Source organism: Punctularia strigosozonata (genome assembly GCF_000264995.1).
Source record: "Punctularia strigosozonata HHB-11173 SS5 unplaced genomic scaffold PUNSTscaffold_7, whole genome shotgun sequence".
NCBI lineage: Eukaryota > Fungi > Basidiomycota > Agaricomycetes > Corticiales > Punctulariaceae > Punctularia > Punctularia strigosozonata.
The window spans coordinates 1,007,270-1,019,998 of NW_006767439.1; the positions used below are offsets into that span (position 1 = coordinate 1,007,270).

Here is a 12,729-nt window from a genome sequence, read left to right on the forward strand (position 1 = left end):
ACAGTTATCTACCGGCCTCGATTCAGTTGAGTATGTATCTGGCCCAGTGGTCCATCGCAACGACCAGTGGATATTGGAATCTAGCTGCTCAATAGTTTGACAGTGAGTTTGTCTCTACCCGTGACCTTTGGCAACCTCTCCTTCACAGCCAAGATAAATGGATCATCCACACTGTGACCGTCCTCTTCCTTGCACCCTTGCGCGCAGCGCTCCCGAATCTCCATCGTCACCTCCCGCAACGCAGAAAAACGGGTAGCGCACCCCAGTGCACCGTCCACGGCCGCCCAGTCGAAGTCGTACCACGGTTCCCCGCTCTGGTGGTACTCGAGGCGCACACAGACGCGTTCAAGGTGCGTGCCGGGGAGCGCGAGAAGGAGATTGCTTGCCCACCTTCCGTCGGAAATCATCCGAAGTCCTGTTTCGGTAGCACTTTCTTGCAACGTCAGCGAACGCAGGACTTCTCCTCGAGTGGGATCGTCCCCGAAATCGGTGCAAAGATCTGCGCATCTCATTAGTCGGAAAGATATACTTCGCCGGAGGCGAGATCAGTACCGCACCTTGTGGAGGTTTTTCGGAGTTCCAGTTGACCGCGAGCGTCAGATTCTCGACGCCCGTCCCAGGAATGGATAGGTTGCATAGCACCATATAGTCTGATAAAGAGTGTAAGACAATATCAAGATTCTCGACCTGTTCGAAACCGCGGGCAAAGGCACCGGCCGTGGTGGGACCTGTAACAAAGTGTTGCAGCTGCCTGAGCTCCAGAGCACGAAGGCATCGAGCTCGTTTTGTCCACATATCACTTGGGAAAATGCATTCGATGCACGTCGCGTTCAATCGAAGCTCGCGCAGCTCCGGCATCTTAACGAGTACTATTGCCAGATCGTCGTAATTGCTGACGGTGCACCGGTTGAGCTTCAAACGCAGTAGCACTGGGAACGTGAGCGTCATCAGATATGCGCCAGGCCATCTTGTGAACTCGTCGAAGTCTTGGAGCGAGAGTGACTCGACCCTTCGGCACGCGTCGATAACGGCTCGCAGTGCATCGTCGGGGAGGGCCTTGAAGCGATGCTGATCGTAGCTGCGCACATAAAGGCTCTTTACGTGCCCACTGAGCAATGGGTCGTTATTGAGAACAGTTCGAAGGCGCTCGCAGTCGCTTGAGCTATTGACGATGAGTTTCTGGAAGAGATGCTTCTGGCTGCGCTTGCGCATTGCTCTGCAGACGCAACTCAAGGCACGTAGGTCTTCAGCACTTCTTCGTAAAAGCGTAGGATCTGTGTTATTGCCGTGGTCCGCCTCGAGCTCTGTCACGAAGTCTATGATGTTGTCGACCAGCTCTTGGGGAAGACTACGGCGGCGCATTTTCGAGCAAGGCCAAGATTGTGCGAGTATCCGTAGATGATCAAAAGAATAGACTTATGCAAATCAGGCAGAAAAATTGCCTTCATGTACAGCCAGGAGTCACTTCCGAGAGACAAAGGGACGAGCACCTCTACAAAGGATGCAAAGCAAAGCACGGAAGAAGACAAAGAACGGCAAACGAAGCGCATTGAATTTGTACCCACGCTTCACGTGATACCAACATGGCGCGTTGACGCCGACTTGCACCAGCAGGGTTTTTGGTTCCTTCGCCCATCGAAACGAGAAATCCGAGTTACAAGGACCCCAAAAGACGACTACATGAACTCTTGAGCCTTGCCTGATATTGCTACTTGGATCCTGAAAATACCCACAGTACTCCGAATTCTCCGAACCTGAGTAAGTATGCTGGTTACTTCCAGTACTTATTGAGAAACCTGTGTATAAATTGCGCGTTTCATGGGCGAATGGCGCTGCGGACGTTATCTGACGAGAAACCACTGACAGCGTGGCTCGTAAGTACGGCATGCTGACCCCCTGTTGCGATCGTTGGAGTCAAACCGTTGCTAGGTGTGAGCCTTCACACTGCGAATAGTCCGGATTTGCTGGGAGCTGATACAATCCACGTTTAGTTTCTTCCGGCCTAAGTGAGGAATCGTGTATCCGGGATGAATTAGCACGAGCGCGCGCCGTGCCATCCGATAATCCAGCGTGCGACCGGGTGTGTATCCGCCAGCCCACGCTCGCCGCGCTCGAAGCGCAAGTCTGTTCGGAACAACCCGGTGGGCACACGAATCACCAACGTTGACCTCCTCGAACCACTTTCTCGGCGTCAATCCGAATCGTGTCTATGAGCTTCCGGTCCCATGGATATCTCGCGCCTTCTCGTCGACATATTTTTGGCACCTCACGAGCCAAGATCATCCTAACTTCACACGCCGTGTACCTGCAGACGCAATGTACCTGCTCAATGGCCCGAGTATGTGTAGCATGATTCCACGTCGGCCCCGCCCTTGGCGCGTTGAGTCGATTGCAGCTCCTGGAACGATCCCATGCAGTCCTCGCTGCGCAGTCAGGCCCAGTCCCGCCGGTCCTCACGTTGGCTTATTCCGAAGTGATCGATCGAGGAAAGCTAGTTTCGGATTCGCACTTATATCGCAGCGAGCCGCGTCGAGCCCCACCTAGCTGACCCGGACCTGACGGGATCGGATCTCTAACATAAGGCGCCGGACATTGCAACGCCCACACTTCTCCCTCCTCAACATGCCTTCTGTAGCTTCTGACGGGTGCAAGAAACGGGCTTCGAATAGAGCGACCGTCGCGGGTATCGTAGAGGATCACCGCAAGCTTCCTCGTAACCGTGCAACCAAGTCTTGTCTGAACTGTTTCAAATCAAAGAGAATGGTCTGTATCCATATCGTATTGATCTAATCTTTACTCACATCACAAACAATAGTGCGATCGGAAACGGCCCTGCACCCGATGCACCCAGCTCGGCTTGGTACGTGTTATTGCTTCACCGCTGCCGAGTTCTATTAACGGACCTCTGTGTCAGACTGGACTTGTAGGTATTACACATCGCTCTGTGTGCCATGCCGATAATGGTTATAGTGTGTCTATGAAGTCGACGATCCTGACCGCACGTGCGCACATGCCATGATCTGACTGCAGTTGATAAGGTTAACGTTTTGTGCTTCTATATTAGACGCGACAATGAAGGGGATATACCCCATCTCCAACGTAGGATAGGCGAGCTAGAGAGTATTATTCGCGAGGTGGGCTCGGACACGCCTCTATCGACGCATTCGCTGATGATAGATGTTCAGCTAAAAAATAAACCGCATCCTCGATGGGCATCTCCATCAGAGCCATTCGATATGGGTGCAGGACTCCGCAATTTGGGCCCTCCAACTCCGTCACCTACTGTTAGCTCCCGCTCTATTTCAGGGAGCGTGTCTCCACCGACGTGCACGACACCAGCGAGGGGACTTCCTGGCGTCGGTCTACCTCCTGGGGTCGACCAGGAACTGATGGTACTTCTCAGGGCGCTGAACCAAGCACCCAGTACCCATTTCGAGGACCCCGCAGGGCCCAGCCAGTTCAACTTTGTCGGCCAAATAGCGGACGATGCATGCGGGATCGGATTCGTACAAAACGGCAAACAAGCCGTGTGCGCGTGCGTCACGGAACCTGCCAACTATCACGTACTATTGGAACTCTCACTGCGCCTTCGTCGCGCTGCCAACATGCTCTCATATTCCGCGCAGCACGCAGGGAGTACGACCTGTCCACTTCTTCAGCGTATCGTCGAGGTGGATGCCTTGATAAAGTCAGTAGCGTCTTCTGCACCTGCCATCATTTCGCTGCTGATGCTCATGTTAGCGAGACGCTGGGAAACACGCATACGATTCCGTCGTCATCGTTTGCCTACCCATTTGGTGCAGGTGACGCGAGCCCTGTGTTCGCCGCACACAACCCAACATTGGGCAGCTCGCCGCCAGGCACACCCTCGTACATGCCAAGCGCTGCGGATTCCAGCTCGGTCCCAGCGGGCCATCGGCCATTGCAGTCCCCTCAACTGTATAGCTTCCCTTGCCACACTCCACCACGAAGGCAAAACGACTCAGTTTCATGGGCTTTGTATAATCAGGACCCACATGTGTTGCATCATGACTGACATAGCTAACATCTTTAGCAGCCTGCCTTCGCATGTATTTAGTGGGTATATATTGATATGCACGTACGCTTCACGTCATCCCACCTGCGGAGCAGCGGAACCTGCCCAACGATTCCTTTCTGTGCGCAGGCACCAGTGTGAAATTCCTACAAGGCCGAAAAGTCCGGTCACTCGTGCCCAGATGTGAGCGTGAACTTGCACGGTCTGGCGGGACCATTGCTGTGGACCTCGACGGGCTGAGAATTCGATATTCAAGTGGGGAGGCATCACGCGCTGCATTCATTCTTCAGGAAGTTTATGAACGGATTGATGGTTTGTCGAGGGAACAACCGCGTTTCTCCTACCCATCTGGGTCTAAATTCCGAACACGATGAAGCGCGACGGAAGTTCGCTCGATACCGGCGTACAATCTAACTTTATGCAGAGTGTCGCATCGTTCCCGGGCCTTTCGTTATCTGATAACATGAGAAGTTGCAGAGATTACCTCGTGGTATGCCCTATGTGCGAAACGTCCATGCTCGCTTCCTGGGAATATGGTCTCCTGCGAGTGCCTAGAAACCGGTCGTCCGAGGGTCATTGTAGACCTTAGCAGGCGACCGGTTCTTCTTTAGAGATCCAGGCAGGCACTGCGCACTGTCGAATGTTTCATGAGATATCCGGAGATTGGTGGGGGTGAGAGCACCCGAACAGAAATTCCCATGGACTCGAACCCCGGTTGGCAACTTCAACTTGAAGCGTTCGAGATTGCGCAGTACCGTAACAAGCCGTATATGTAGCCATAAAGCATGAGGCAGTATCGTACATGCAGGTTATTTGGATTGGGGAACATCGTCGACAGGGGAGAAAAGAAGGGTACGCATAAGCTTACAAGCAATTGTCTTACACGGTCACGTGACTTTGTCCCGCTCCGTTCGGGACAACCTGCAGTGTTTGTGCGCGGACCGTCACCACGGAGAGACCACTAGCTAACGATATATCTCCTGAGGTACACACCGCAACCACTGGAATCGGTGCTTGAAGTCTGTGCATTGTGATTGCCCCCTCTGCGTCACGGTTGTCACACGAGAAGCGGACACCGCACGCTGAGGTTTCCCCGGAACGTCAGCAGCGTATATTATGGATCTTGTACTTGGCTTCTTCATAATACGACTACGCTGAAACTTACGCATGCTATTTAGGAACGGGACGGAAACCCCCTTCTACTCCATTTCGATCTTAGCAATGGTGGTTTTCCGTTTAGGAAGGATATACCGACCATCATCGAGGACAGAAGAGGGCTTCTCAACGGTCTCTTGATATTCGATATCCTCCTTCAGTCTGGTGGAATACGAGATGCTCACCTGCTGTACCCACCAAGGGACCCAGAGTCGCTCTCCCTGCTACTCGATGCTATAACAAACTCCACGTATGACAGCCTCAAAAAGGACTGCCTCGTGTACTTCTTGATCAAGTGGCATGAATTCAAGATAGACGGCTCAGGCGGGGATAGGATAAGGGAAGAGATGTTTGTACAGGAACGGTGCATTCCACCTCAGTTCGTGCTCCTCGCGGACGCGTACTGGTATTTCGATACAGGGTCGGACGTCGAAGTGCGTTCGCCGTGTCCCTTACTGTGCTTGTGAAGTACTGACGTGGCAGCAGCGCGGTGTATCTATCCTCTCTGATAGGCGTCTCAACAAGGATTACGCGTCAAAGATCATGCAAACCATCGCCCTCAGCCAGAATCCTGCACCCTTGATCGTCAAATACATCCGAACCGCTCGACCACTCCTGACGGAGCCCCCCGACTTGAACTTATATACCGAAGCGCTTCTCGCTGGGTCAAGCAACGGTGTTTTGGACGCGTGGCTTTTCCAGCGGACGTTCCCCGATTGCAATGAAATGAAGGCGCGGCTCGTTCGAATAATCATCGATTGGTGCTTGACACGTGAGCGTGCACATCCCTACACCGCTTTCTCGAGCTTGACATCTCTACTCTCCAGCCAAACCGAAAGCGGACGCGCTGAAAACCCTGCTCTCCTTGCCGTTCACGCCTTCAGAACAAGCGACGGTAGAGGAATTCGCCGTTTCGCCCCCCTCTGAGCTTTCCCCCAAATCACTTGCCGTCCTTCAAGATCTCCTAGTCCTACGCCTCGTTCAAGCAGGCAGGTACACAGAAGCCGTCAAGCTCGACAGACGCTACCCACCGAGCACTATCACCAGCGAAGTCGGGCGGCGGACGGCCGAAAAACGGCGGCAGATGCTGGACGAGGTATTGGCGGTGATGCCCTCTGTCGAACGGCAGATGCTTGACATGGAGCTGGAGCACGAAGGGAACAGCCTGAATGGGAAGAACGACCTGAGCGCGTCGTGGCAGCACGTCGCAATATCATCCATACCTCGACGTAGCCACGCGCCGCGATTCGGTGGAAGAGTCTCCTTCGGCCGACCAGGCGACTTCCCATACAATCCGGGACCCCGTGCTATGGTTCCTGTCGCATTTTCGACAGAGACTGTGCCCTCGCCTTCGCATGGGACGAGTGTCTCGCAGATTGCTGTACCGGAGTCGGATCCGGCGCTTGCAACATCACCTATTCCTCCTGCTCGTGTTGATGCGAGAGCAGGAACGCCGTGAGTCATCCTTGGAGCGATAATGACCTTCCTTTCGTTAATCTATTGTTCTTCTAGTGGCGCTCATGGTCGAAGCGGCAAAAAACCTGCTGCTGCGAAAGCTTTCCTCTACGAAACCGTGGGAAGCGCAAACACGGCGCCCAATGCCTTTTATGCGGGCTCCCAGTCCAAGAAGCCTGTTGAACCTCTCGATGTGGCCATGGACGCGCAAGACGAACCGAATGCAAGTCAGCCAGCCGATGCCGATCTTGATGAACCGATGGCTGACAGCACACCGCGAGCGACACGGACGGCCGTGGCTGCGCTGGAAGTAGAGGATAGGGACGAGGTTCCCTCCTTTTCTCACTCACTGTTCTCGCCGCGTGCGGAGGACGAAGAGGCGCCGCCGGTCATCTCCTCCCGCTCTACCGCCCCTGCTGCAAACGCCGTCGCGCCGCCTTTGGCTCGCACCGAGTCCGAGCAGATGCAACCCCCGGGGGCGTTTTTCTCAACGCCTCCGCTTCTATCGCAAATGCTACCCGCAGACCTAGGTCCAATTGCGGAAGACGAAGAGGTCGTGGTCGCGGACGCGGAAGCTACCTCTAGCAAGAGACCTAGACGAAGCACAGCGGCGAAGACGCCCAAAACGCCTGCGAAGGGCAAGTCAAAGAGCAAACGGAAGTCGACCATAGACCTCGACAACCTGGATCTGAGCAGGAGCATACCAGGGGCACTCGAGGACGACGGACTATACGGGATCACGGACGAGGAAGAGGAGAAGGCCCCAGACAACGTCGGGCCGCTCCCTCGGGCCACGCGGTCAGTGCGCAAAGCTAGGAGCGGCGCATCAGCCACGACTTCGGTGGCCTCTGACGACGGGAAGGAGGAGAGTGGACCAAGTGTGGCGAGACGCTCGACCAGAAGGAGCTCGAGAGTCAGTGTTGTCCACGAGGACCAGTCGAGTCCAGAACGGACCACAAGGCGAAGTACACGGTCCACAGCTGCGAAGGCGGAGGGCCGCAATCGGGCTACTAAAAAACGTGCTTAGTGTCTTTGTTGGACTCTTCTTCCGTGCAGCTTTCCTGTGCGTAGCAGGCTGCGTAGCGACTGCATACACGATGTCTTTGAACCATCGCTCGAAGAAGTATTACGCGAATAAAAGACGGAAATGGATTCAAAATAATACACCACACGTGGTTCTGCACTCGCCCCTATCTTGTGCTGCGTGCATTATAATAACCTACCAGCATCACAACTTCTCGGCCTCACCACTTCACGCAGATTATCATGGCTCCAAAGTCTTCAAAGAGAGGGTCATCGGGGAAACTGGTAGAGCTGTCGTCCGAATATCCTCCCGGACATCCCATGCGGAAGATGATGGACGACTTACAGAAAAACATAGATAAGATGAAAATGTAAACCCCCAGTGTCAGGGATTTTTTACGCTCCACTCATATGTGACACGACAGAGACGTGAACAAACGCGAAGCGTTCCGTGACAAGTACATATCGACGTGTGCATACTGCAAAAAGACCGATGCGGAGAACTGCCAGGCGTGTGGCCGATGCCGGTACGTAAGCGACTGAGTTGCTCCCTTCCTCGATTCGAGCTGCTGTATTCCAGGGCAGTGTTTTACTGTTGCAAGGAACACCAGAAACTCCATTACAAAGCCCAGCACAAGAGGGACTGCCTTGACTTCAAGGTGATACCCTTCGCTTGGACATTCGACACTGTGTCAGTTAGTGCCTCCAATTGACCCGCATATCCCCATACGACTCCTCGCTCACATTTGATTCCTTTTGCTTTCGTACTAAGGCCGAGGACGGGTCAAAAATACGCGCCATGCCCGGTGCTCGGGGTTGGGCATGACAAAAACCACGGTGTCGGAGTGTGGGTAGGCACATCGGGTGACATCAGTGGATCGTAGGTCAGACTATCACTCATCCTGTGCGCGTCCCTCACGGACTGCGTCGTTTAGGCTACAGCATTCCTTCGAACACGAAGTGAGCATCTATGCGTGTATTTTCCTCGTGAATTGCTTATAAGTGTATGGATAGGTGGACACTATTCGGTTGGATGCCATACACGAGCAGCTCTCGCCTGAGTTCCAGGCATGGGCCAACCTGGACAAGATGGGCACAAAGGAGGCCCGAAAGAAGATGGTATAGTCAAACGATCAATATCATGCGTACTCGTCCACACGCTCATCGGTTTGGCTTCATCCAGGGAAGCACGCTGCTCACACTCAAGATCATGATTCAAAATCGGCGTACGGACGGAAAAGACGTGGTCATCCTCGGAGGGCGGGCGACGATGATGTGCGCCGCGCGATATGCCGAGCACGCGCTGCCCGGGGATAACGTAGAGGTCGACAACAGTATGCATGGGTACGATCCTTGTCATCCATCCCATCGCTACCTTCGCATCCTGACTCGTCGAATTTTCGCGGTCATTGGTCAGGCGCAAGATGGCCATGGTAGATATCTGGAAAGACTACCGTGGACGACGCCGGATCAACATTCTGGAGATCAACGGCGTCGTGCGCCCCATGCCCAAGCGCTCGGACGACGAGAAGTATGATAAGCACGCGCCGCCGCTCGAAGCACCCCGACCTACGGAGGCACCTTGGCACAAAGTCCTGAACTGGGATTACGGGATCGTCAAGCTCTCACCAGGTTCGTTCAATATCGTCCACATCCTCACCCTGTCTTAAAGGACGTCTAAGAACCAAAATCTGATTGTTAATTTACCGAATTGTGCAGGTGACTATGTCGTCTCCGTGGCCCAATTCAGGATGGGAGACGGCGATACGGAGAAATACGAGTATCAGGCTCTGTGCGGGAGTTTGGCAATGATGAACGTCGCGATCTTGCCGCACCTGTACCCTGAGGTGGACCCCAACAACGGGACGATGCTCATGATGGCGAGCATGAACCCTTCGAAGATATCGCTGAACCCGAGGCTTGTCGCCGTGTTCGAGCGCTCTGTACGTCCTCGCATCCTCGTTCCTCGCAATGTTCTTATTGTGGGTTGCGGACACACAGATGATCGAAGACGCGTACGAGGCCGACCCCCATGGAGAAGGGTGGCTGCCGCGCTGGAAGGGCGCGAAGGGGCAGAAGGGACTCGTGAACAGTCTGTTGACGGACGATACGATGCGCCCGATGCTAGAGATGCTTGGTGCGTCGCTAGATGAGGATGGGAAGAAGCAGTTGCAGGAGAGGACCAAAAAGTTGATCGGGAAGGAGCTGCCGTTTATCTGACCCCTTCATATGTACGTTTGTTTGCTTTGAGACTCCACGACTTCCTCGCATTGGCCGATCATCCGCTTCACTTCATTCTCAGTTGAAAAAGGGCACAAACAAACCGAAAAAGATATTCATATTGTAGCGCTACCCATACCGCAGAATCGAGCGTGGGTACGGCCACGCCCGTCGACCCGCGCTGTGCATACAACCAGAAGGTCATTATCCATCCAAGCCCTTGTAGCAGCGGAAGTGACATCTACGGGCGTACATGAGGTACCCTTCGAACATCGAGTGTACTCGCAAGAACGATGGTGAGCAACAGGTGCCGATGGCACGCCACACAGACTTGCGCTTTCTGCGGGCGCCCCGTCTTTTCGGCGGCGGTGGGATAGTGGATCCGAACCCGCATTTTTTCCGCATACAATTGGTCGTTGCAGAGGTGAGAGGGGGGGAAACAATGGTTTCCGCCCTAGTACCGGATAGGAGGGAGGGGCTCCGCGCGGACGGTCGAGAGGTCGACGGATTTGTCGATGGCTTCGTCCAATTCGCCGATGAGCGCTCTACAGTTGTTTTTCAGCGATACTTCGTAGGACAATGCAAGTTTCGCGCACATCATGTCTCCTTTCACGAGGTACAGTCCCAACGGTACTTCCTCAACGCCTTCATCCGTGCTGTATATTCGCTCCGTCGAATCGGACAGCACCACGTTCGATTTCTGGTCAAAGCCGGAGAGCGTTCCCTGATAGCATATCAATTGCCTGAATGGATGCGGGTCTCAGTTTCAATCCGGATGGCGAGAGCTCACCACTATCGACCGACCATCCTGTAAGACGAGGAGCACGCGTCCTAGTAAGCGTTCGGTATGGGTCAAACTCGCACAATTTTGACACGCAAAATGCGATGCTTACGGTCGACGTAGCCCTGCAGACTGGACATAGTATGCCCTACGCAGAGCGTCGGAGTTGATTGACCGAGTGTGTGATCGAACGCAGGAAAGGATGATGGAGACAAGCCGCACAACCGCGTCTTGTTCCCGCCATCCCGCGCGCGGCGCTGCTTTACCTGTTTCATCCGCCCGTAACGTCGCGCTAACGCCCCGCTCGTTATTATAGCGCACGCTTCCCATTAGTCGATACTAGCCGTCATTCCGTAACCCCTGCCGCTCCTTCGTTTTAACTCCCACCTCTCCCTGGTGTTCCGCCCCATACCTCCTTCTCCCTCGAACTCCTACCTTCATCGTCGACTTGCACTCGAACATCGCGCCCTTGACGATAGATATGGCACCTCTCACCGACAACGACCTCGAGAAGGTCGAAATGTCCCCCACCCAGCGCGAGTTCCCTGCACAGAACCGTCATTTATCACCCAAGAACGAGGACAACGACCCCCTTGCGTCGCCTCTGCCTTCGCCTGTGTCCGCCTCGGCGCCCAAACCCGCCAAACCGACGCTTTCGGCGACTATGATCATTCCCGTTTGGATCGCTCTCAGCTCGGCGGTGATCATCTACAACAACTACATCTACAACACGATAGGTTTCAAGTACCCCGTGTTCCTGGTGACATGGCACCTTACGTTCGCTGTGAGTATCCTCCCTTGGCGATGTGTTGCTATGTCGTCGCGGATACGAGTAGGAGGCTTGGGTATTGCTGGTTCGTTATCGTTCTATGGCCTGCGGCCAGGAATATATCTGCTTCGACTGTCGAACTTCGAGCGTTGCCACATTTAGCGCATCCCCCTCATCCGTTCACATATGCTGATGATGTCCCTTCGCTGTCGTAGGCCATCGGCACTCGCGTGCTCGAGCGGACCACACACCTCCTCGACGGCGCGAAGGATGTACACATGACGAAGGACATGTTCACGCGCTCGATCCTGCCCATCGGCCTCCTCTTCAGCGCGTCGCTCATCCTCTCCAACACCGCCTACCTCTATCTCTCCGTCGCCTACATCCAGATGCTCAAGGCCTTCACGCCCGTCGCGATTCTCCTCATCTCCTGGACGTTCCGCATCCAGGAGCCGAACCGGAAACTGGCCGTGATCGTGTTCATGATCTCGACCGGCGTTGCGCTCGCGTCCCGCGGCGAGCTCCGCTTCAACCTGATCGGGTTCATCACCCAGGCCGCTGCCGTCGCGTTCGAGGCGTCTCGGCTCGTGATGATCCAGATCCTCCTGCACGGGATGAAGATGGACCCGCTCGTCTCGCTGCACTACTACGCGCCAGTGTGCGCCGTGATCAACATCCTCGTGATTCCGTTCACGGAAGGCCTCGCGCCTTTCTACGCTATCTGGGAGGGTGCGTCGCAGCATGTCCGCGTACTGTTATCCTCACTTAGCTAACACCACCCTCCTTAGGCCAAGTTGGCTTCCTGATACTGCTCAGCAACGCGTCGGTGGCGTTCTTGCTTAATGTCGCCGCCGTGTTCCTCGTCGGAGTGGGCAGCGGCCTGGTCCTCACCCTCGCAGGCGTGTTCAAGGTACGACGGCGGCGTTCTATGCCCATTCGATGACGCCTTCTAAATTATGACCTCTCTCCACGTTTACAGGACATCCTGCTCATCACCGGCTCCGTTCTCATCTTCGGCGCTACGATCACACCGCTACAGGTTTTCGGTGGGTCATCTCACGTTTATCCGAGGTTTCTCCGACCGGTTATTCACCCTCACGCCTTCCTTCTCTTTCGTAGGTTACGCGATTGCTCTTGGCGGACTCATCTTCTTCAAGACCTCTGGGGGCAAATAGTCCATCTTGCATGACAAACTAGATTGGCCGCGGGAGTCGGAACGGACTGTTCACATAACTTTGCTCGACTCGGGAGGCGACGGTGCGCGGTGCGGACTGTACGACTTGGGCGGCA

The 12,729-nt window shown here is 54.7% G+C and overlaps 6 protein-coding genes across 6 annotated transcripts; 4 read left to right on the plus strand and 2 right to left on the minus strand.

Moving 5' to 3' along the window:
- Positions 1–80: 80 nt before the first annotated feature.
- Positions 81–1,362, minus strand: PUNSTDRAFT_134843 (uncharacterized protein; the record flags this gene model as incomplete). The annotated part of the gene is made up of 2 exons (XM_007384354.1): positions 81–499; positions 558–1,362. 2 exons carry the CDS (start codon positions 1,360–1,362, stop codon positions 81–83), a joined length of 1,224 nt encoding a protein of 407 aa, XP_007384416.1.
- A 1,196-nt stretch (positions 1,363–2,558) lies between these two features.
- Positions 2,559–4,110, plus strand: PUNSTDRAFT_103324 (uncharacterized protein). Its single transcript, XM_007384355.1, has 7 exons — positions 2,559–2,763; positions 2,816–2,860; positions 2,915–2,923; positions 2,971–3,002; positions 3,065–3,134; positions 3,186–3,688; positions 3,742–4,110. Exons 1-7 carry the CDS (start codon positions 2,623–2,625, stop codon positions 4,034–4,036), a joined length of 1,095 nt encoding a protein of 364 aa, XP_007384417.1. The 5' UTR covers positions 2,559–2,622; the 3' UTR covers positions 4,037–4,110.
- Positions 4,111–5,295: 1,185 nt separating this feature from the next.
- PUNSTDRAFT_68800 (uncharacterized protein) lies at positions 5,296–6,118 on the plus strand (the record flags this gene model as incomplete). The annotated part of the gene is made up of 2 exons (XM_007384356.1): positions 5,296–5,625; positions 5,678–6,118. Coding segments are annotated over 2 exons (771 nt in total), but the record flags the coding sequence as incomplete, so codon positions are not given.
- Positions 6,119–6,329: 211 nt separating this feature from the next.
- PUNSTDRAFT_113978 (uncharacterized protein) lies at positions 6,330–7,673 on the plus strand (the record flags this gene model as incomplete). Its single annotated transcript, XM_007384357.1, has 2 exons — positions 6,330–6,646; positions 6,704–7,673. The coding sequence occupies 2 exons, from the start codon at positions 6,330–6,332 to the stop codon at positions 7,671–7,673; spliced, it is 1,287 nt and encodes a 428-aa protein (XP_007384419.1).
- A 1,266-nt stretch (positions 7,674–8,939) lies between these two features.
- PUNSTDRAFT_87894 (LSM-domain-containing protein) lies at positions 8,940–10,898 on the minus strand. The gene is made up of 8 exons (XM_007384358.1): positions 10,783–10,898; positions 10,680–10,720; positions 10,486–10,613; positions 10,143–10,434; positions 9,671–10,070; positions 9,389–9,612; positions 9,087–9,301; positions 8,940–9,013 (listed from the first exon to the last, which is right to left on the minus strand). Exons 1-4 carry the CDS (start codon positions 10,808–10,810, stop codon positions 10,344–10,346), a joined length of 288 nt encoding a protein of 95 aa, XP_007384420.1. The 5' UTR covers positions 10,811–10,898; the 3' UTR covers positions 8,940–9,013; positions 9,087–9,301; positions 9,389–9,612; positions 9,671–10,070; positions 10,143–10,343.
- A 436-nt stretch (positions 10,899–11,334) lies between these two features.
- On the plus strand, positions 11,335–12,614 carry PUNSTDRAFT_68645 (TPT-domain-containing protein; the record flags this gene model as incomplete). Its single annotated transcript, XM_007384359.1, has 5 exons — positions 11,335–11,454; positions 11,655–12,168; positions 12,234–12,349; positions 12,419–12,485; positions 12,559–12,614. 5 exons carry the CDS (start codon positions 11,335–11,337, stop codon positions 12,612–12,614), a joined length of 873 nt encoding a protein of 290 aa, XP_007384421.1.
- Positions 12,615–12,729: the final 115 nt, after the last annotated feature.